Source organism: Colossoma macropomum, unplaced genomic scaffold (assembly GCF_904425465.1).
Source record: "Colossoma macropomum unplaced genomic scaffold, Colossoma_macropomum, whole genome shotgun sequence".
NCBI classification, from domain to species: Eukaryota; Metazoa; Chordata; class Actinopteri; order Characiformes; family Serrasalmidae; genus Colossoma; species Colossoma macropomum.
In genome coordinates, this window is record NW_023494784.1 from 28,087,205 (window position 1) to 28,112,452 (window position 25,248).

The 25,248-nt window shown below is 38.8% G+C and overlaps 1 protein-coding gene across 1 annotated transcript in view; it reads right to left on the minus strand.

Annotated features, from left to right (window-relative positions):
• The window catches only part of pde11a (phosphodiesterase 11a), a 70,128-nt gene that overhangs the window by 22,261 nt on the left and 22,619 nt on the right, over window positions 1-25,248 (minus strand). The window contains exons 4-10 of the mRNA XM_036566997.1: window positions 23,866-24,006; window positions 23,694-23,758; window positions 18,163-18,295; window positions 16,226-16,301; window positions 11,673-11,740; window positions 11,460-11,552; window positions 5,728-5,778 (exon numbers count right to left, since the gene is read on the minus strand). Coding sequence (XP_036422890.1) covers window positions 5,728-5,778; window positions 11,460-11,552; window positions 11,673-11,740; window positions 16,226-16,301; window positions 18,163-18,295; window positions 23,694-23,758; window positions 23,866-24,006 — 627 coding nt within the window. The remainder of the gene's footprint in view (window positions 1-5,727; window positions 5,779-11,459; window positions 11,553-11,672; window positions 11,741-16,225; window positions 16,302-18,162; window positions 18,296-23,693; window positions 23,759-23,865; window positions 24,007-25,248) is intronic.

A 25,248-nucleotide genomic window follows, 5' to 3' on the forward strand; every position in this document is an offset into this window, starting at 1 on the left:
TACCTTTGTGTTTATGATTTGCATGACAATAGTAAAACACAAAAACAAATAATATGAATATCATATATATTCAGTAAAGAGATTCAGTTTTGTTGGGAATTACAATGGCATTTTTTTCCTTGTGACACTACAATTCTCAATGTGATCTACAGTATAAATATTTCAGCAAAATGCAGCAATTAGGATATATATGATAATAATTACAGTTTTTCTCAGTTGTTGGAACACTTGTTCATTCAGAAGTCAAACATTTAAAACACACAATACTAAATACTAACACACAATAGGGGCTTGCTGGCCAAAATTACACTTTTTCTTTCCAAAATGGTCAAACTTGCACAAAACAAAATATACGTCACAAAAGCAAACCTTTCCAGAAAAACCACAAGTGACTATCAACAGAGTACATTTCTTCTGAGAAAATTATTCAGCACTGCTGTGTCTGATCCACTTGTACCAGTGAAACACACACTAACACACCACCACAAGGGCAGTGTCACTGCAGTGCTGAGAATGATCCACCACCCAAATAGTCCCTGCTCTGTGAGGGTCCATGGGGGTCCTGACCACTGAAGAACAGGGTAAATCGGGGTTAACAAAGTATGCAGAGAAACAGATGGACTACAGTCTGTAATTGTAGAACTACAAAGTGCACCTATATAGTAAGTGGAGCTGATAAAATGCACAATGAGCATAGAGACAAGGAGGTGGTCATAATGTTATGCCTGATTGGTGTGGCGTTCTCCATTAAGCATGTTCAGGTGTCCAACACTTCAGATTAAGTGACCCTTATTAATCCCACAACAGGGAACCTCTGCATTTTACTCATCCATGTAGTGAAACACCACATACACACCAGTGATCACACACACTAGGGGGCAGTGAGCACACTAGGTGGGCAGCCCTATCCACAGCACCTGGTAAGCAGTTGGGGGTTAGGTGCCTTGCTCAAGGGCACTTCAGTCACATACTGTTGGTTTTAAGGGATCGAACCGGCGGCCTTACGGTCACAAGGCTGGTTCCCTAACCTCCAGCCCAAGACGATACCTTGGCAGGGAAATTAACCCAGGTCAACTGCTTGGAAGGCAGCAATGCTCACCACTACACCACCAACGCCCTAACACTTTGTGTTAGTGGCAGTTCACGTGATACGGTGCCTGGCTTTACATGATGCGGAGGAAGCTTGTAGCCTTCATCCTACAGAAAAAAACTAAAACCTCTTTCATCAGTGCTTACATCAGCAACTGACGATGGCTGATCCCTGAGTTAACAATTGTGCACTATGTAGTTCATATGGGTGCTGAAGTTAGATCTAACTATGAGAGTATTTTCTATATGGAAGGGACATGTCCTCCCTGCACCCTCTTAATTTGCCTCAGTGGCAAAACCAAAGTCTATTAATTTAATCAGAATAGTGGTGTAATCTGAAACAGCAGAACATTTTACAAATTTCACAAAGTATAGATTAAGTTCCTTTCTATATTATTTGGGAAAAAATAAAGAACTGATGGAGGAGAATTGAATTTTGAGTCTTTGCAGCAGCCCTGCACAAAGTTCTGGCCATTTCATTGGTGCAAAAAGGACATTTATTCACACTAATTTATTCTTTTATTTTGGGGACTTTTTGGCCCTGTACTAAGAATGTTCAACATGGGGACATTTTTGCACTCCACCCCTGGTTATTTCTGACTCTAATTGAAGAATTTTTCCACATTACTCAAACATGGGCTGTATGCTGTGGTGTCAGTATCACAGCTCCAGGTTGTAACCTGCTTTTCTTCCTTTCGGAGAATAGTCCCCAGAGCCCAGACAGAATGAGAACGGAAATGAATAACTTTCCAACATTCTCTCTGTATCTTTTTCCTATCTCTCCCTCTCTCTACATCCACAGACTCTACAATACACTGTGTGCTGTACGTTTCCTGTATATACAGATGAGATAGAGAGAGAGAAGAGAGAGGTGCTCCTGTGTGTCGCATTAGCTCTGCTGCAGTGTTTGTCTTTAAGCCTGTAAGGTCAGTGTGTGCTTTAGCGCTGCTGCAGCGCTGACTTTATGAATGGCTGTTGAGCTTGTGTTTCAGTGACATTTAAAACGCACCCCAGCGTGAGTGAGACAGAGAGAGGTAGGAAGGGAGGGAGAGATACAGAGAAAATGTAGGAGAGGGAGTGCATAAGAGAAAAACAGATAAAGATAAAAAATGTGTGAGAGAGATAGTGAATGTACGAGAGAACAACAAGGATGTAAAAGAGTGACTGTACGAGTGAAAGACAGAAAGAGTGAATATGTAAGCAAGTGAGTGAGAGAAAGACAAAGAGAGAGAAAAAGAGTGAGGGTCTGATGTACTAAGCCTTTTGAGCCAGTTTCAGATGTAAATGCATTCTGTCTGCATGTTATGTGCAAACTGGTGCACAAGCTTAAATGCGCAATTTATAGGCCGTGAGTATGGAACCACGCAAAATGCACTTTTCTCCCTTGTGCATAGGCATTATGCAAAACGTGGGAGGACTGCATAGAAAGTGGGCAGAGATATTGGAAGTAATTACATATTGGTGCCAGATCACATATTCCAATCTATTTATTAAAGTTTGAGCAACTAGCAGCAGCCAATTTATCATGGATTTTTCTCTGCCTTTTAAAACCAGCTGTAAATTTGCGTTAGTGTCTCAAAGCGTGCTGCTGGGAGACTTCCTTTTGCAGCAGACACAGTGACCAGATAGAGATATGCCTCAAAAATGTGTTGAAAAAATATTTACATTCAAAATAACATCATTTCAGCTCAGAATTACTACCATGTGCAAAAGAACAACCCCGTTTTGTGCAAATAAGTTAACACATCCTTGACAAAGAACGCATGTAAAAATGGCAATTTTCTGCATTTATAGAGCCCAATTTCTATTTACTGGCAGAGCATAACGCATTGTAAAAAATACATGAAACAAAAATGTGCCATAACTTTTGCATAGGGCACAGGTTTTATTTTTTTTTCCAGTGTGTTAAATTCAGTAAATAAAGAGTAATGTTGCATTAAAATGAGCAGAAGTGTTTGCTGTAAGGGATGTATTAACTTATTTTCATTTACAAAATGAACAAAACAAGGAATTTGGCCAGGGCATATGACTGTACAAACACTACCTCCAAAAGTTTGGGCACACTTACTCATAAAGAGTTTTTCTTTATTTTTTTTTACTATTTTTCATTGTTTAGAATAATAGTGAAGCCAACAGGCTTTTCAACAGGACTGAAGAAGATACACATTTGCTGAGACCTGTTACTGAAAACGACTTGTTAGGGGGCATTTTTCTATTACTTAAATTGAATATTTTGTTTGGGAAATCATTTTAATACATAGGCAGTTACTTCCTGTATTTGTGTTAGAAGAAATTGTATCTACATTCAAGCATAAGTCTTTAGATCAGAATACATATTTAGGTAGGTGTGACCAAACTTTTGAGAGGTCTTTTTCTTGTTTGTATACATATATATATATATATATATATATATATATATATATGTATATATATGTATGTGTATATATATGTGTATATATATATATATATATATATATATATACACACACATATTTGGGGTTAGATCATTCAAATCATATATTTTATTGAAAATAGACAACATATCAAATGTTGAAACTGAAAAATTGTATTGTTTTTGAAAATATTGCCCATTTTGAATTTGATGCCAACAGCATGTTCCAAAAAAGTTGGGACAGGGCAACAAAAATCTGGTAAAGTTGTGTAATGCTAAAAAAGATACCTGGTGGTTGACTGGCAACAAGTCAGTAACATAATTGGGTATAAAAAGAGCATTCCAGAGAGGCTGAGTCTTTCAGAAGTAAAGATGAGGAGGGGTTCACCACTGTGAAAGACTGCATGAGCAAATAGTGCAACAATTCAAGAATAACGTTTCGCAACATAAAACAGCATAGAACTTTTGCTTTTCATCATCTATATGCAAGGGACGAGGCCAAAAACAGTATTTGCTGGCCATGATCTTTGGGCTCTCAGACGGCACTGCATTAAAAAAACAGACATGATTCTGTAGAGGAAATAATATAATAATAATATACATATATAATCAGGATCCAGAAGCGCTGCCACCTTCTCTGGGCCCGAGCTCATTTAAAATGGACTTGGGGGAAGTAGAAAGGTGTCCTGTGGTCCGACGAATCAAAATGTGAAATTCTTTTTGGAAATCATGGACACTGTGTCCTCTGGACTAAAGACCACTCAGCTTGTTATCAGTGCACAGTTCAAAGGCCAGTATTCATGATGCTATGGGGGAGCATTAGCGCGCACGGCATTGGTGACTGGCACATCTGTGAATAATGCTGAACGATGGCAACATATGCTGCCATCCAGGCAACGTCTTTTTCAGGGAAGGCCTTGCTTATTTCAGCAAGACAATGTCAGACCCTATTCTGCATGTATTACAGCAGCATTGCTCCGTATTAAAAAAGTCTGGGTGCTAAACTGACCTGCCTGCAGTCCAGACCTGTCATCCACTGAGAACATTTGGCGCATTATGAAATGAAAAATACAACAAATGAGTCCCCGAATTATTGAGCAGCTGAAATCCTATATCAAACAAGAATGGGAAAACAGTGGTAAACATGCCCCCGTCCCAACTTTCTTGGAATGCGTTGTTGGCATTAAATTCAAAATTGGCATGTATTTTTCAAAAAACAATAAAATTTCTCAGTTTCAACATTTGATATGTTGTCTTTGTAGTATTTTCCTTAAAAAATATGGTTTACATGATTTGCATATCATTGCATTCTATTTTTATTTCCCAACTTTTTTGAAAATGGGGTTGTATATGTTTTTTTTTTTTATCTGGAGTAGAATTACACCCCTGTAGAATGTCTTGGTGTAGGAAAACTTCATTTATTAACACCACTATCTCTGTTTTTTCCTCACTGTGCTTTTTAAACCCTGCGCCTCATGAGAGTGCTGATAGTAGGCAGTCCTGTGTGCAGTTTGCAGTCGTCTGCGCAGTCTTAGCACAATGACCTTTCATCTCAGATGCATCTCAGTGAGGCCATACTCCAGTCGCATCAGGGCACATTTTGCACTAAGCCTGTGCATGTACATACATATGGCCCAGAGGCCAAGAAAGAGAGAGTAGCCTACATGTAAAAGAAAGAAAAACAAACAAGTGTTCAAATGAGCACTAGTCTATGAAACAGGCACTAATGTATGTCGTGAAACATGCAGGCTTCCGAGCTCCAGCAGAAACGGTTGTGGAACAAGTCTGATATGATGGATTGTGCTGTTACTAACGGGGGAAAAGAGTGAAAAGTCAGTGATGGTATCAATAATGCAGGAACACTGATGAGCTATTGACTAGCTTAATCATTAATAAATAGGGTACAATAAACTCAATCTGAAAGTATGTGTACATGAATCGGTGTGCTGCCATCATATTTCATTCTTTAAATTATTGATTTCAATTAACCTCATGGTTAAAAATGGAAACTGTGTTTTTTTAACACTCGTTTATAATTTATGAACTTGTTTAGAGGGTAAAACATTTGCAACTGTTTGACACCTTGTTTGTTGGAATGTTGATATGTTACAAGGTGCACACACTAATGATCTGATTGATCTTTTCCTGCCACTAATTTGTCAGTAAATTAATTGTCTTTGGTCAAGGAGGGGTCATTCAGTTCTGCAATGTACAATCACTGTTCGTGACTCTCCAACATGCTTCACCTTAAACTTGTCCACCTCTGTCTTGGAGCAGGTGGCATGGTACGACAGCACCTGCAGAGAGAGAAACAAAGATACACACACACTCTTTAATCACAGTGAGGTGTTATTTAGCACTGCAGCTTGTGTTTAACACTTTCTACACAAACAGCACAGTAATGTGTAACACCTCGTTCTGATTCAGCCTATAAAGAGCTTGCCAATTAGCTGTTGAATTGAATCAGGTGTGCTAAAGCAAAGAAAGCAACATGCTGTGCAGAGCTGTGGCCCTCCAGGGCTGGAGTTGACAACCTTGATATAGAGGGTGTGAATAATTGAGTTAAGCAGGTTCTGGTGTGAGTTTGCCTCCACTGCAGTGTTTGTGAATGTGTTTACTTGGATACATATTCACTGATAGATTGCTTGAAAAGAGCCAGTGCAAAAGGCACTGTTTGCAAATGTTTGGGCCCCCCTTGTCAAATTTTGTCAAGTTTTGTTGCTTTTCTAAGTGTAAATAAGTTAATCCACAGAGAACACATTTCTGATGATTTTAATGCAAAATAAGTGTTTATTTCCTGAGTTTAACATATTGAGGAAAAAAATAAAACTAAAAATGAAGCTCCTTTGTTTAATATGTGCATCTTGATCTTCTTAGCAGTGTGCTTGGGGTCATTATCTTGTTGTAAAATACACTTTTTCATAGGCTTACTGAATGATGTATTAAAATTTGTTTGTGCTTATTAACATTCATGATACTTGACTGATGGTTGTAGACAAGGTTCATGGTTCAAAGTGTCTCTATTTGCTCCAATGGCATACATACTGCCTTCTGTTACTGCCACAGATCTCAAATTTAGACTCTTCAGTCAATAAAACCTTACTCCATATATCAGATGTTCAGTTTCTGTGTGCTAATTTTCTTGTTTTTTCGTCTTTCAAAGATTAAAACTTAGACAGTTTTGATGGTCTATCAGGTCTTGCATGGTTGTTAGGAGTCCCACTTTCTCTATATCTTTTAATAATTTCTTGAACACCAGTTTTGGAAATTCCATTTTTTCACTTCTTTTCTTTCGACTTTCCCCTTCGTTATATCCTTATATTTCTGTCTCCTCAGAAATATTTCCTTTAGCCATCACGCACATGAGAAAGAAATTGGCAGGGCAGCTAAGGTGTGTTTGGGTAGCTGCTTGTGTGAATGTTAGTGTCTCTTTGCAGGTGAACATTTTAGTGACACCTGTGGAAACAGCTTCTGTTGGGAAAACAGCTGTATCTTGCTGGTTTTAAGATTGGAATGATAGAAGAGTTAAAGTGAAAGCAGGGTGCACAAAAGTAGAGAGTGGACAGTGCTATACACAGAGTGTTGGAAGCTTTTTGGCTGGTTTCTGACTTAAATGCAGTGTTACTAATGCGTGAAAATTAATTAATGTACTATAGCATTAGCAACAATACTCAGTTTGTGAAAAAGGTCTGTTTATGGCAGACCCATCCTACAACAATTTATACAAATGAACCAAGCTTTCTGAAACAAACACAGTCATAGGGGGTGAGTGCAAGTACAATATGTATGTATTCTCAGCACAAACCCAATACAATGAACCCGCTTTATTACAATACTTTGTTCTACAGGCCAGTGGTGCACACACACACACTAATTTAGACAACAGCATCAAAGCCCCTGTCTTTATGCAGAGATCTAGATAATAAAGTGGTACATCCCGCTTTCTCTCCCTCAGTGCTCACTGAAGCGGCACATTTTGCTCCCAAGCCACTCGTGTGTGTGTGCGTGTGGGTGTGTGTGTGTGTGTGTATGCATCTGCTGAGAAATAAACTCCAGTTCCTTACTCTCTCAATTCCTTATTTGATCAAGCTTGCTCATGTTTATTCAGCACCGCCAAGGGTTATACATCTCCACACTCTATAATCTATAGTACTGTCTACACACACCTGCACACACAAAGACATTCCTCAGTGTGTGCCTTCTCAGAGGTACTTATCACATTATGACCAATATGGTGTAAAAAACACTTTGTGTAGCCAGTGAATGTGCACTCCTCTTCGATGAGGAGTACGTAGTACTGTATATCCACTGCATTGATGTGCTGTCTAATAGTAAATACATACAATGCCTGAGTCATAGCTTGTAACCATAAACCTGCTTATGCACAGAGCCTGACCCACTGAAAGTAAATCCACTTGCAGGAAATACATTTAGACTCAAGAGATCAGGTTGCCCTCTCTCACCTTGTGAAAGGTTCCTTTGTTCACAAAAGTATATGTCAGCTTTCACTGACAATCTATAGGTACTTTGACTGAAGCTTTAGTTCTCTAAATGGGATCAGAGCTTCATAGATAGGTGGAGGTCACAGATAACCAGCATGTAATGTACACTTTCACCTGAGAGAAAGGCAGTGAAGCAGACAGAATTAGAGAGAGAGACAGAGACACAGAGACAGAGAGAGAGAGATACTGTGCATAATTAACTGGACAGTGACACAATTTTTGTTCTCTATGCCAGCACAATGGATTTCAAATGTGAAGATGCAGAATATCAGTTTTCATTCAAAGGTACATCCTTAAAGAGGGAGTTCTTTTAATAATGTTAATACTGCTTTGAGATTTTTTGTGTTATTCCTGACTACTTCTGTTTTTACATTACAGCATAACTCCTTTTTAGGTGTGAAAACTATTGTTCGCTGAAAAATTTGAAAGATCAAGTCAATCAATCATTTGAATGCTTAAGAAGTTCTTTGCTTATTTAAAAAAATTCTTGATACTTCCATGATATCCATGAAGGCGAACCTGCTGTCCAAAAAAACACGTATCTATGTATTTGTTTTTTATTTTTATTTTTCTACATCATTTGAACATGGCAGCTGTCCTTCACATGGTGTAAAAATTTCATGATGAATGGACTAATAGACATATTCCACAATCACCTGGAATAAAACCTATTTACATAAAACTACATTAAAAGATCTCCTGTAAAGCTACCATTTTGGAGATGCATGTGTTTCTATGGTAAACGATATATTATTTAAAGAATAGTTCTGTATAGCATAAAAAGACTATTGCTGCACAAGTCACCATCATTCCCTGGAATGACGGAGTACCATCAAATACTTTTGACCCTGGGATGGGATGGTGTGACATTTGTGATTCAGAACTAATCATCCAACATCAGTACCTGACTTCACTAATACTCTTGTAGCTGAATGAAATCAAATCCTCACAGCCATCTTCCAACAATGTAAAGACTTCACAAAAGAGAAGATGCTGTTAAGGGGGGACACACTCCCTATTTATAATGTTGATTTCAGAAGAAACATTGGACAAACAGGTGCCCACAAACTACAAACAGGCTGCAGCTTGCTAAAAAAGTAATTACATAACCTGTGGTGTTCAGGGACAAATTCATATGGACAGATTAGATGAAGATTAACCTGGCAAAGGCATGTATGACTGCCAAGGGAACTGACTCATTTTGTTTTCATTGATGAGCATCGGACTGTTCTGAGGCATACAGAGGCATCTGCAATGCCCAGATCCAACCAAATGGCTCAAAACTCACTGGACACCGCTCGTCTTTGCAGCAGTACAATAATCTGAAACATACTACACTACAAAAATGTTGCATTGATTGTAATTGATTTAAAGTCATTGGTCCTGCATGAATAAATATATATTACATAAATGCAATTATTGACTTTTTTACTTACTTTTGGGAAGAATTGCGTTGATGTAATGTAGTTTCATCCTGAGGAATCGATGTGCACATTTGATTCAAGTAAATTCAAAGCATGCTTTTTTAGAGTAAAGTAGCTATGGAGCTTTTAAGGGTAAAAGTAATAATGTTCATGACACTCAGCCTGAACACCATTAAACATTAATTTCACCTGCTGAAAAGAAGAGTGAAGGCAAAAAGTCTTCAAAACAAGAAGGATCTGGAAATTGCTGCATTACAGAGCACAGGATTAGTGTCTCCTCATGTCTATGGCAGTGTTTAGTGTTTTCCCTGCTCCCAACAAAGCTAATCCAACTAATCAGCTCATTTACAACCAGGGCTAGAAGTAATGATACAAATGATAAAAATACAAATATTGGGAATACGTATTCAGAGTACAAACATTAAGTATCTATATTCAGTCCAAGTTATACTGCGTAAAGGCAGTATTCAGAATAGAGTTACTTTTTACATTTGTAGAATACTGTTAGAATACTTACCCACTAAATAAAAAACTTACAATATTCAAAAGAAACACCTTCAGTACGTGTTTATGAATTATTTTAGAATCAGCACACAACATTTAGCAAACATGCTTGCTAGACGAACTCTAAACAGGATCTTAGTTAACAGCCTGTTTACAAATACTGAAGTTCCTGCAATGTGATGATCTGTTATTAATCTCAGTGCTGCTGAGCTCTGCTAAAGCCGGAGTAGACCAATAAATCATTGTGATGAACGAGTTAGTAATTTCAGTGTTACTGAGCTCTTTTTAAGGAATGATTAAACTAATATTCTAAGAGGACATGTTTGCAAGTGATCAGCATTGGTGTTGTACCGGACTTCTGCTCAGGGGATTGTGGGAGCAGCAGTGATAGTGAATGATAGGGAATTTTTCAACATACATATTTTAACAGACATTTACATGTTTTATATGCAGAAAACTGCGAACCAGTAAGGTGAGGTACAGCGTTTTTCCTCTCTGCCTTACCAAGATATAATGTAAAAAGTATACTAAATTTATTCTATTTATAATTCTTTACTTTTTCATGTATTACAATGGTATACATTATTGAATCCATTTGGACAGCATATTCAGAATTCAGCCATCACTATTTTTTCACACAAAGTATTTTGGCCAACCCTGATTACAACCCCTTACAGAGTTGATGTGGGTGTGTTAAAGCAGGAAAAGCACTAGAATATGAAAAGCAGTGTACCTGCAGGACTAAGGTTGGGAAACACTGATGAATGGGTCGCAGATTTCAGGTAATCATTGATCTCAAATGATTTGCAAGTACTAAATGTGATCATTTTATTTAAGATTTTTTACTTTTACTTATGTTCATTTTAATTGGGTCCTGTATAAAAAGGCTGTGATTCCTATATGGTTCCCCTACTTCAAATGTAAAGTCCATTGACAAAGTTGACAGTTTGTACAGTCACTGTTTTATTACAAATGCAACATGCTGGAGTACAAAGCTAACACAACAAACAAATGTGTCACTGTACAATTTATGGGGAATGCACTGTAAGAAGTGAAGAGGATTCAGAAGTAAAGAGCAACGGAGAGTGAGAGAGAGAGAGCAGTGGTCAGTGGTCCAGAGGTCACTGGTGATAGAGAAAACGATACACAGAGATAGAGGACATGAGAGGAGGAAGTGAAGTGTGAATGAGAGAAATGCAAAAAGACAAAGAGAGCAGTTAAAGAGGGGGGAAAGGGGGGGAGGGAGAGTAAGAGGAGAGTGAAATGAGTGCAGAGAAGTGGGAGTTTGGGGGGGCAGTGGCGGGGTGTCAGTTCAGTGCCCTGTATGAGTCATAGCTGCTGTCGGCCGCCATGCAGTCACGAAACTCCGCCCTCTCCTTACCCCTGTTCCTCCAAAACTAGGCCAACAGTCCACCAATCAAATTCATCCTTTCTGCATATCTCTCCCAGATATACACATTATTATGTGTATGTGTGTGCTTGTGTATGAAGATTTCTATGCATGTGAGTGTGTCTGTCTCTCCGTCTGTCTGAGCAAGAAAAACTTACATCCAGTGCGACCGACTGTTTGGCCCAGGATTTCTTCACCTGATCGTACATTATAGTGTTATTGATCCCTAACCCACAGAATATCACAAACGCCTGAGAGAGAAAGAAAGAGAGAGAACAGTGAAAGAAAAAGTGAAAATATGGTAAAGCATCAGGCAACACAAAGTATCACTGTAGTTTTCAAAGCGTCAAAACCAAATGCATTTGTCGTACCTCAAACAGTCTTTGATCTGCATCATCAAATGGTTTCCCATCCAACCTGTTCAGGACCTGTGCCACACCTGCAACACATGCACAAGCACACAGCATGCAGCTTATGTCTGACTTTCTCTCTCATACTTCTTCATATTGCTGCCCATATATACAAGATGAGAGTTTTATTGTTATTATTATGGCTGCATGATCATTAAAATAAGCCAACCATTTTATCTGTTTCAATGAAGGAGTCAAATATCTCTCTCTTCTTCTCTCCCTCCCTCTCTCTCCCTCTTTCTCTCTCTCTCTCTCACCAGTGTGGCAAATGCTGGCGGGCAATTAAAACTGGTTTGTGCTTTTATCGACAGACTCACCCCCCAGCCCCCTGCTCATCCTCCCACGCATCCCCTCATTATGCTCATTCATAAAGCTGAGCATAGAGCTGCTGCGCTAGAGATACAGTGCTACAGCTGCTGCTCTAAAGATACAGCCCTACTGATGTAGAGATACAATTTTATTGTTATTGCTCTAGAGATATGCCTCTATAGTTATTGCTCTTGAGATACAACTCCAGAGATACAACTTCACAGTTATTGCTCTGGAAATGCAACCATATAGTTACTGCTCTAGTGAAGGGGTGCCTGAGATTATCTGCAAATGGACAGTGTGGCAGCATGTTTAGAATGGTTTTCATTCTAAACCAGCAGGAATTTACCTTATTCTGCTAGTTTAATCAGTTGGTCTCAGTCTGCAAACAGCATATCATGTTTGCTTCTTCTTTTTGGAATGAAAACCCGCAGCCACACTGGCCTGTTTAATTCAGTTCCTATGCTCTAGAGCCATATAGTGACTGCTCTAGTGACACAACTGTATTGACACGAAATATACAATCCTATAGCTACTGTCCTAGAAATCTTACAGCCACTGCTCTAGAGATACAACCCTATTGTCACTACTCTAGATTGAGTTCTCTAGTTATTCCTTTAGAGATCCAACCCTGTAGCCATTGCTCTAGAGACACATCCCTATAGCTACTGCTGTACAGGTACAACCCTGAAGTCACTGCTTTATAGATCTAGTTGTATAGTTACTGCTCTAGAGATACAACCCTATTGCCTTTAGATACAGAACCCGGCTGTCACTGGTCCAAGAAATGCACCTCTACTGTTGCTGTTTTTGACATACAACCAGATAGTTACTGGTCTAGAGATGCACCTCTATAGTCACTGTTTTAATTATACAACCAGATAGTCACTGGTCTAGAGATGCACCTCTATAGTCACTGTTTTAATTATACAACCAGATAGTCACTGGTCTAGAGATGCACCTCTATAGTCACTGTTTTAATTATACAACCAGATAATCACTAGTTTAGAGATGCACCCCTGTAGTCACTTCTTTAGACATACAACCAGATAGTCACTGGTCTAGAGATGTACCTCTATAGTCACTGCTTTCGATATACATCCAGATAGTTACTGGTCCAAGAAATGCACCTCTATAGTCATTGCTTTAGATATACAACCAGATAGTCACTGGTCTAGAGATGCACCTCTATAGTCACTGCTCTAGAGATATAACCTTAGACACATGACCCTATAAGTACTGCTCCAGAAATGTAACCCTATAGTTACTGCTCTAGAGATGCAACGCTATAGTTATTGATCGAGAGCTGCATGTCTATAGACATTGAATAAGAGATATGATACTATAACTGCTGCTCCTGAGATACAACGCTGTAGTTACTGCTCTGGAGATACAACTCTACAGTTATTGCTCTAGCAATACAACTCCATATATACTTTAGCAACACAGCTCTGTAGTTGCTGCTCTAGACATAAAACACTAGACCTACTACTCTAGAGACACAACCCTATTGCTGCTGCTATAGTGACAAAACCCTTTAGGTATTGCTCTGGAGATACAACCCTGTAGCTATTGCTCTAGATTTTACAACCCTATAGTCTCATGCCCTAAAGACACAATCCTATATCTTTTACACTAGAAATACAGCCCTAGTGTTATTTCTCTAGAGCTAGAACCCTGTAGATAATGCTCTAGAGACATAACTTTATGGCCACTGCTCTATAGTAAAAACTCTCTGAAAATTTCTCCCGACAGATAAAGTCCTACAGCATATTCAGAACTACCCTGGAGATATGGCCCTTCTGATACTGCTCTTAAGATACAGCCCATTACACTTCTTTAATAGAGCTGTTCACTGATCAACCATCTGGCTTACAATGAGCCTGAAGAAGTGCATAAAAGATAACAGGGCAACACAATAACCAACAATGAGACACAAAATAAACAACATCAGAATAAGGCTAGAAAACTGTATGTTTTGGTAAAGTAATTCTGAATAAAAATAGAAAAGAATTAGAAAGTAATACAAGCATAGAGTAGCTATAATAATCAAAATAGAGAAATGATGAGAATCTATGATGCAAGAAATTCAAATTGAAGGGTTAATGTAATTGTATGGCTGTGAGGGTTAAATGTTACAGCCCTAATTAGTGAACGCTGCTAAAAAGACTGATCTTCCCTCAATCTATACTCTATACTGCTAGAATATCTAGGACAGGAAGAGATAAAGGAGAAGTTTTTGTAGATGAGAGAGAGGTATGTGCGAATGGAAGGATGAAAGGCTGAAGTGTGTGGGCGTGGACTGTGTATGTGTGTGTACGGTGATGATGACGAAGAATATTGCTTGTGTAATCGTGAGTTCGTAGTCGTGTTGCTGCTGTGGGAGTATCCTCAGCGGCTTTCGTGTTCCAGCACTGTGATTGGGCAGGATGCCAGAGAGAAAACGACCTCTTTCGCTTCTCCTTCCTTTTAACTGACACATTAAAGAAATCAAGGGCTGGGCTCAAGAGTCTAATTGACAGTTAATGGAGAATTCCATTTTTACAGACAGAGAGGGACTACGCTTGTAAAGGTGTATTCATCAGCTATGCTGACTAGAGTAGATGAAATTCCACCTAAAGGCAAATCTAAGAGTAACAGGAGCTGTGAAAAATGCTGCTTCTGTTGCTGAAATTCCTCACTCTTGTAACCTTCATTTGGCTGCATTTACTAAGAATGAAAACCTTATCTATTCTGTATTTAAGCAGAGAAATGCTGAGGATTTGAGTGAAAGTTTTGTGGCAAGAGAGAGAAGGCAGTAGAGTGAGAGTGAGAAAGAGAGAGAGAGAGAGAGAGAGAGAGAGAGAGAAAGAGGGAGGGAGGGAGCAGAGAGTCAGAGAAAGAACATCCTTTTGAATGAACATATCCTTGACTCTGTTCTGCACCTCTACTTGCTGTTGTGCAGTTATAATGATTTTCAGTCTGTTTCCTGATAGTCCACCCACACACATATACACCCACACATGCTGTATGACCTGCACAGGCACACTTACTCTCACCCTCACACTCCCTCTACTTCTCACACATTCACAAGGAAGACCCAGTAACACACATGCACATAAAGTTGTATTATGCATTAATGTTTTCACAAAACCTAAACAGACTAAATCCCTTGCCCTCACACACAGACGCATGTAGGGATTAATCAATTTTATATGGAAATCTACATTCAGTGTTTAAGCCAGAAAAATATGCCAGTCATCACGGCCAAAACAACAGGCCTTAATTTACAAAAATTAGTGCCATGTTGATCAGAAAAATCACAATGAGATATTCCCCCGAAATCAATCAGCTTTAACTGCATCCACAAACACTCACAGAAATGAACATGTTTTAATACAGGGGGTCAGGGGCCAGCTTCCCCTTCTCCTTGTTGCAGTACCAATATATATCTAAACACAAGCATGCAAACATAGCCTGTGTACAGGACAGCATGTGTACCCCATGTGTAACACATCAAGGCAACTTGGTGTATAATCTTAAATATGAAATTAAGGTATGTATAATAGACATTGCATGTGATTTCATGTAACAATAATCTCTAATTGATGGAAAGGGGTGGCAGTTTTACCAGAGGGGTGATTTTTGTCATTTTTTAACAAGTGGGTGGCATCACCTTGCATCCCCCCTCAAAACTCCTTCCGGCTGAGAAATTTCCTCTCAGTCAGCAACAAGCTAACCTCCACAGCAGTGAGTGAAAATGTCTTTCATTTTTTTTTTGAATCAATAGAAATGCTCCAAAATCGCCTAGAATAAAATCTCTTTCCATTAACTTACATTGAAAGTAAAGAATGTTTTTGCCCTGTCCTGTGAAGTTACTATTTTGGAGATACTTGCTTTTCTTCGGACAGCGACAATATCTTTTGTTGAAATTGAAAGTGCTTTATAAATTATACTTATTATTATTACTATGATTACTATTATTATTACTATTATTATCATTATGCCCTAGTTACTACATTTTATATGTGTTTATATATCAGCATAAGCAGATATGTACATGTATATTTGCCAACAATTTCCATATAGTGCATCCACATAACTGCACATAAATCTCTTATCAATACCACTTAAAAACAAACCACTGAAGAACAAAATTAACACACTCACAGGGCAGAAACGAGACAACACAAACATATAGAACAGAAATGGATTTACAAACTTACCAATAATCTGATGGTTGCTGTTCCAAATGGGCACACACAGGACTGAGCGGATGTGGAAGCCAGAGAACTGATCTGCCTAATGCAAACACACACAGATGACACAAGCACTAGTAACTCGCTACAAAACCTGCACATTGCCTCAGTCTCATAGGTTGTGTCAAATACACAGCACAGGACATTTTTCTATAAAAACAATCTGATAAAATGGGCATCAATGTTTCAGCAGGAAATAGGAGAGAATCTGAAAGAATCTTCGCCAAAGATACATCAAAGGAGTATTATATAATTCATCAGTGCACGACAGCAGACAGAGATCAAAGCTGGACTGGTATAGGGCAGCACATCATTCTGCTCTGTTACTCTTCCTTTACAGTAGTGCTCACTGATCAGCACCTGGAACACTCCAGTAGATCCACTCTGACAGGTAAATAACATGTTTCCCTACATGACAACACTTTCATACTGCCATATGTGGTTTGGCAGTTTCCTGTACATGTCTGAAGATGTGGTGTTTCATATACAGACCATGGACATCTTTTAAAGGATGCTTGTTTTCAGGCCCCTGAATTTTTGTTCAGTTTTAGGACATGAAATTTTATGAAATGTCTTTTCAAAAGAGTATATCACATATGCCACTCACTCTGTGATACTGTTGAGATAGACCTGCATTGATTAAATAATTCATTTTGATCAATGTAGGACGGGGAGGGAACTCTGAAGTTGGATCTAGTGTAACAACGGAAATGAGTGTGTCCAACTTACCCATTTATAAAAGATCTAACAATTTCACAGCAGTACCCAAAAATTGTTTTGATGTAACTATACTGACATGCTGTCTCTTGTGGAAAACTGAAACAGTACCTCAATTATAACAATGCTTACTGTCAGACTCAGTGTAGACTTTGCACAAACTTCATTTAAATTTATTTGCAACATTAAACGTTTTGTTTATGGGAGTTGAAAAAGGCAGTTCAGGTTTTTCTATTTTGTATAAGATTTTATATGAGGCAGTTCAGGTTTTTCTATTTTGTATAAAGTTCAAGGTTTTATATGAGGCAGTTCAGGTTTTTGCATTTTTATAAGGTTTTATATGAGGCAGTTCAGGGTTTGTAGTTTATATAAGTTTTTATATGAGGCAGTTCAGGATTTTGTATTTTGTATAAGGTTTTATATGAGGCAGTTCAGGGTTTGTAGTTTGTATAAGGTTTTATATGAGGCAGTTCAGTGTTTGTAGTTTATATAAGTTTTTATATGAGGCAGTTCAGGATTTTGTATTTTGTATAAGGTTTTATATGAGGCAGTTCAGGGTTTGTACTTTATATAAGTTTAAAACAGCTTACAGCTTAAAAAAGGCTTGTAAAACTACAAGTAGGGACAAACTCTGAAACATTTTTATTTTGATATTTTCTCCAAAATACTATCCTTACTTTAATTACCTAGTTTATTTTGCTATATATAAATATATTTGGTATATATAAATAAAATGCTAGCTGTCCATAGTGTGAACATTACATTTTTGATTGATTCCACATGGTTCCACAATGACTTAGATTATTTTTTTTTTTTTATATTAACATATATTAAAGTTAAGAACCTCTTGAAAACTCACCATTTTCGAGATATACGGTTTTGTTCTGACAGCAACTTATATATTATTATATGTGTACTTATCATAGTATGATGCTGTACTGTTAAAAATCTATGAAATTATGTATATGAAAAGCTCTTGTGTTTGTTTCCTGGTTGCACATGGTGTGTACATGCCGGTCATTACTGATCACAACCTGGGTTCCTTTTTCTTTCTTGAGTTTATTACTATTAACTCCATCTCAAAGTGAAACAAGTACAAGATTTTCCCAGTTGGAAGCTCATAATTATAGTAGGCCAAAATCTGGGCTAATATGAATGCTGGTTGTGGAGTGGGAAGGAGTGTCTACCTCAGCATCGAAGCGAGGGTCCTGGTAGGCATCGCTAATGTTGACCGGCAGGCCAGTGGAGGCCACCAGCTCTGCTATACTGTTGTTGATCAGCCAGTCAGAGTATGAGGACTTTTCCATGCTGTCCTTAAAACTGAAAAATAAATGAAAAAACTATGATGAACATTGAAAATTTAACATCAAAGGCATCAGGGCAGAGGGTTGGGGTCAGAACTTATCCATCCACCAGAGTAGTCCAAAATAAAAGCAGGATGTGTAGGAAGTATTAGGGATGCTATTAGCCATTTATGTAATGTTCCTCAATGAAGCAAAAGCTGGACCAAGCACTTTGCAGGTAGCTGTAGCAGGCCTCATGCAGAGTTGTTATTGTTTATGGTGCCACTCCTCAGCAGCGATTCATATCTAATGAACCTTTCATGCATTTTAATAAGGCTCTCCCAAGCCTGCTGGAGTAATGAAAAGTTAACGCTCTGATTGTTATATCCACCCACAAGCACCAAAGAGGCATAGGGTGCTCTCTCTTTCTTTCTTTCTGTATGATCAGCCAAGTCTCTTGTTTTGAGCAGAGAGGGAGCTCTATCATGGTTCCACATCACACCCCTGCGACTGTAACACAATTTACAGCGCTTTTCCCTGTAAACCACTGGGTAACCGCTGGACTGCATCAGTAAGAGTGAGTGAGATTTGAGCATAGAGTTGAAGATGTGCAAAAAGCCTGTCTCTCCGGGGTCGTATGTTCTTTTCTACAGCTCACTGCTGAGCAGCTCAAGCCTATGGAAGCAGAACAGGACAGATCTCTCATACACACATATACACACAAATGGACATAATGGCTCCAGCAATGGCTTTAGACAATCCAGCCCTCCTAGCCCCTGCAGTATTCAGTAAATTAAACACATAAGTTCTGTATGCTTCACTTACAGGCCCATTAAAGAGTGGTCTTAAACTTTCAGATGTACGCTGTGGGTTTTTCTCAGCAAGGCTTGCATATAATTCTTTCAGAGCTTTTTTGCTTTATGCTTTGCAAAAAAACAGACAAAAAAAACTGTTTTATTATGCTATATCACCACCGTCAGAACAAAACATTTCATGTCCAAGAAGGTAACTTTACACAAGAACAAGGACCCACATTGTCACTGATGTAAAGCCCTGCTCTTGTGAAGCACCAAATTGAGTTTGAGATTGGGGGGCATCTATGAATAGTGTAATTTGACTTTGTAGATAATATGATACTCTTGCTGTCTATTAGACTAAAAGGTAAAACGGCATAACTACCACAGTTGAAATCACTGCCATTGTCAACTCCCACTGGTTAAAACTAAAAATCAACAGCACAACTTTCTCTCAGTCAGAATGACCTAGCTAGCTAACTAACTGAAAGTGGTAGTAGTTAATGTTTATCTAAAGTTGAAATGGGACCAGTATATGCCAGTTCTGATACATCTGAAAGAGATATCGCAATTGGCATGTAGTAGTAGAACTTGTTTGTAAATTTTTTGTAATTATTTTAAAATAATCTTCCATACAAACCATTAAAATCTACTTCTGTTTCCTTGTTAGATATAGGTTAGATAAGCAACAGTGGTTTGATTGGCCATAGTACTGTATATAGTATAGTACTCATAGCACTGGCCCATCCAAAATAATCGCTCATATGTGCTAGGGTAGTCCAATACATGGATTTAAAGACCGTAAGTGTATGAACATAGTATTTCTAAGTCTATCTAATAACATTAGATAGACAGTAATTACAGATGTCCAATTCTGTATGTGGCACAATCATAAGCCAGCCTATTAACACTGAAGGCGTAAATCCTAGAAATTGCCAGCATGTTAAGGTCATGTTGGTCATTGCACTTGTGTCTGCAAGCAAAGATTTTTTTTTCTGTTTAGCTAGCAGTAGTTTTATTTCCTACTGTAGTGTTTGGACAATGCTGAAACGGTCCTGGCGCTATTACTGGTTTAAGTATGATATTTATTTAGTTAATCAAGAACAATTACATTGTAATTTAGTGAACAAAATCATGAGGCCTAGTCTGCTTGCCTTTAAAGTACATTTTTATTCCAGTCTGTTTTTGCCGCTTGTTGTGAGCAGCAACTAGGACCATACAAAATCCCCCTGCAATGTTTTCTTTACACAACACACATCATTGCAGAAACATTCTGATTTGAAGGCCATGTCTATCCACTTCAGCACTGAGTAGCAGAGATACAAGCGCCCCACTGAACAAAACCTGTTTTCTGTAGAAAAACAGAAAATACAGGTAAGTTCTTTTTTATTTTTTTATGGAATGCATACTTGTATTTTCCAAAATTAAAGGAATGAGCCATTTAGCTCATTTCACCCACACTTACTGAGGACCCATTCTTAAGCATGCTCTAGTGTTCCGCAGTCATGTTTTTGATATAACGAGAGAAAAACGTTAAATTGGCTCTGGTACAACTACTTTCTCTTATTTTTAAAAAGAAGCCACAGATGAGGCCCACGTTTGTAGAAAATTGACAACCTACTAACCTATTAACAACCAGTTTTAATGAGAATGGCACCTGTAGTGGCCAATCAAGTTCCTGTGGGTGTGTGCCACTTCAGCCTTCAGACATGCTACTGAATAGCACCCCATTGTGGAGCAACTTTAACCATGTATGAGTGACTGAGTGTGTGAGTAAGCTACAAGCCAGATCCCCGAGTTGTTTCACATCTAAAAATGCAACTAACTTTAAAATAAATTAATATACGAACACTTTATTATTCCAAGTCATTTTGAACCACTTGATTTGGTCCATTCATCATGCAGTTTTCACATAATGTAAAAGTGTTTACAAATTCTGATTAAAAAATAAGAAACAGCAAGATTTTGTCCTGACAGTGATGATATATTAACTCAGAATTTCTGCTTGTTCATGAGATGCTGTTTTTATCCTGAAACCTAGCAAAAATCCATGGTTGCAGATATCACAGCACAATTTGACCAAATACAGTTAAAGGGCCCGTATCAAGGGCCCATTCTTCCTTTTACCTCCTTATGCTCCATATATGGAAAAAAAGCTGCAAAAAAGTTTTTTTTTTTTATTCATTGTTTTTTGTCACGAAAAGCAAGCATTTACATATGTCTGCGTACAGTCAGTATACAGCAGTTTAGCTCCCCCCATACATGTTAAAAGTTATAAGAAGTGTTTCAACACCAGTTTTTTGAATGACGTACAATCTAGGGCAACCAATCAGAACAAAGCTCACATACATATGTTAGTCTTAAAAAAACATTAACAAAAACACCCTGTTTCATTTCAAGGGATAAAAGAAGGTAGGAAAATGGTCATGATTTATGACTGTTTTGGATTTGGATCTGTAAACAGAATTACATGGAACATTTCTCTTCATGAGAAAATATTCTCCATGTTGCTGTATTCCTTTAGTGGTGTCATTCAGTTGAAAAATGTGTTGTTGTAATAGACGTAGCCAGCAGCGTGTGTGATTTCACAGCTTGGCAATGGAACATTAGCCAGGTGTTTGTAGTGGGGAGAGAGAGGGAATGAGTGGCGTATGGTCCCTCGATAGCGCATGGCCTGCTGCATGTGTCCTCTCTGTTGCTGTAATGATTCCACCTGCGGTGAGCGCCATCACAGCCAAAAACGAGCCGCAAACACAACACAATTGCACTAGTCATCTCTTCTGACTAAGCTGGCATTTCTCATACAAAAACATCACAGCGCTTAGATGCTTTTTTCCCCCTCCTCTGCAATTACAAGAGAGTAATCAGTACCATTCAGCACTGGTGTGATGTTCACACTCTGAACACCACCTTCTTCTCTCCTTCAGAAGCTAACAGGAGTGTGAATTCGCAGGTGGGGGTCTGGCGTGTTGTGTGTTTGCAGTAAGATAGTGGTGGCTGGTCGGGGAGCTGATGTAAGGGGTTTAGGGGACTGCTAAGTGCTGAATAGAGAGAGTTTGAAGATCCTGTGCAATGCAGAATGGAGGGGGTGAGCAGCAGCTGACATGGGGAGAAACCTTACGCTTGTGGTGCAGAAGCACCAGAGACTCATCAATCAAACACACACGGCGCAGTCCCCATCGACATAACTCAGCGCAACAACACAACACACTGCAAAGCAGCACAGTGCAACGCTACCTGACACGGCATGTGCACAGCAAAACCATAAACCATAAGACCGTAAATAAATGAACAAGATGCGTTAAAACTCAACACAGAAGAACATGGTCCAACATAACATGGTGCAAAAGAATACAGCCCTGCTAGGCAGTGATGAGCACTGGCCTACAAACACCTTTGGGCTATATTAAAAGAGCAGATGATTCTACAGGAGTCACTGAGGAGTGTTAATGACTCTGCTAAGAAATATTTAACAGCCTCGTAATGTCCAGCTTTAAAAATTCATCAGCAGGCTGAGAGAAAGTGTAGGGCTCAGCGCTCAAAAGTGGGACCACGCTCTTTCTGAGCTCAGTTCAGCTGAATTCTGTTCAATCATGCTTTATTGGCAAGCCTATTCACTGTCAAAGCATTCAGATAACAGAAGCAAGGTAGAGTACTGTAACCAAGCCAACAAGTAAAATAAATATTAGCAGTTCAGAAGTTTTGATTTCTTTTTTGCTTCTCTCTCTCACTCTCTGTCTCTCTCTCTGTCTCTATCTCTCTCTCTCTCTCTCACCCCTTTCTTTGTGGGTGTGTGAGTTATAACAAAGGAATTTCCAGTTACATGGAGAGCAACACTAACCACTGAAATACTGCAAGTCCCACCTGCTAATATGATGGCTGATGTGATTTCTCCTATTAGCCGGGGCACATTAAGCTGTGCTTCAGCAGACACATCTCCAGCTGAGCTGGTAACTGAGTCCGAGGGAGTGTGGCGGGATGGATTGTGGATGTTTATGTGCTGTGGTGTGCTCTGTGTTATAGGCTCGAAGCAAATGATCATTGTACAAGGCTCTTTTAGGCTTTCCAGAGGGAGGAGAAAAGAGTTGCTAAGGCAACAGAATTGCACCATCAGGAGGAATTTGGAGTTTTATTTATCCGTTTGGTGATGGCTGAGTTTGGACAGAATTTTTACGGGCTGCAGTCAGTTTCGGATAGAATTTTGTTGGGCTACAGCTGGATTTGGACAGAATTTTGTTGGGCTACAGGGAGATTTGGACATAAATTGGTTGGGCTACAGTCAGATTTGGACATAATTTTGTTGGGCTACAGTCGGATTTGGACAGAATTTTGTTGGGCTGCAGTTGGGTTTGGACAGAACTTTGTTAGGCCACAATCAGGTTTGGACAGAATTTTGTTAGGCCAAAATCAGGTTTGGACCTAATTTCCTGGGCTACAGTCAGGTTTGGACAGAATTTTATCAGGCTATAGAAAGGTTTGGACAAAATTTTCTCAGGCTTCAGTCGGGTTTGGATAGAATTTTGTCAGGCCACAATCAGGTTTGGATAGATTTTGGCAGGCTACAGTTGTGTTTGGATTCACGCAGAATCAGGCAGAATGTTTTGGGTGCAGAAGTGTGGAAGTAACGATTGAGGACCTTACCTGTTCTCAGTGTCTGCACTGCACTTTGGTGACAGCAACTCAAAGGACTTAGTGAACTTCACAACCTGCAGGAGATAAAAAGTTTCAGCAGCTGTGAGGCAGCAGTTAATGGAGTCTATGGAAAGGAAAGGAAAGAAAAGGATAGAAAAAGATGAGAGGACAAGAGGATCACCGGAGACTCAATGTCCTCCAGTAGCTGTACAGAGCAGCGTTCACACTTAAGCAGGGTTTGAGCACGATGCATTATCTTCCTCACAATCTTCTCCAGATCTGTCTGCTCCTCAAACAAATCATTCACCACCTCCAACAGAGCCTGCACATACAAGCAGTCGCATGTTAAAAGAACACACACATCACTCTGACCTTTTGTGGACAGATGGCTTTATTTCTTTTTAAAGAGTTGATGCAGGTTGAAGGCATTTGTTAGAACACAAGACCTCAAAGAGGGTTCAGTAGAGAAGTAAGAGAGTATTCTTTTACATACATTTTTGAGGTTTATGTCCAACTAAGCATGTCAGTAGAATGGGTTATGTTCCAAATATTTTTTTAAAAACTCAAAAGTGAAACAGCTTCACTGTGAGCTGCAGTAAATTGATGGCTATGTATTTATTTGGAGAATAAAATACCCTTAGTAGAATCAAAGTTATGATCAAACTTCATAATCATAAAAATGAACAAGTACCCTATTGATGTTGTTGTTGTATCAAAACCTGTTCTAATCCCTTTTTTTAGAACATCAGCTGCCCTTCATTTTATAAACACTTGAAAACAAATGATGAATGGACCAATACAAATGGTCCAAAATGACTTGGAATAAAAAATCACATGATCTCTCACAATCTTACATGAATGTACATTTAAGAATGTTTTGTCCTTTTCTCTTAAAGTCACCATTTCTGAGAAGCTTTGTTACAACAGCAATGATATTTTGGTAAAAGTGATATTTGTGCTAGTTCTGGCTTAAAAGTCTTTAAGCATGTCTTAGTTCTGTTTGGTCTTATGCACAGGATCTTATGCTCTAGCCACTCTGGTATGTTTACTTCTACAAAATCCACTTCATTTCATCAATCCAGTAAAATACTATAGTGGCTATAAAACAATGAGTTATGCTCAATAATCCCCCTCCCCTTTTATTTTCCCTTATCATCAAGTTCACTCCTTCTTCTGGGATCAACAACGTGTGAAATGTCATAGACTCTCTCAAGATGCCAGACGTTAGAATTATAACCCTGGCCTTATGCAACCAACACACTACACACACAAATATATAAAAGTGCATACACACTATCTCTTGGTTCTGGTCCTATGCAACATATACATACCAAATATGTCCCCCCCCCACACACACATACCCTGCCCCCAACCCTTCCAAACAAGAACTGTCTAACCAGCAGGAGAGTATGTGGGCAGTTACAGATCAATACACACACACACATACACACACACACACACCCACACAACTATACTGTCAGCAGTGGGCGAATGGCTATACTGGGTTTATAATGAGATGGACGATTCAGATCATTTTATTCCCTCACTATCCTATAGTGTTCAT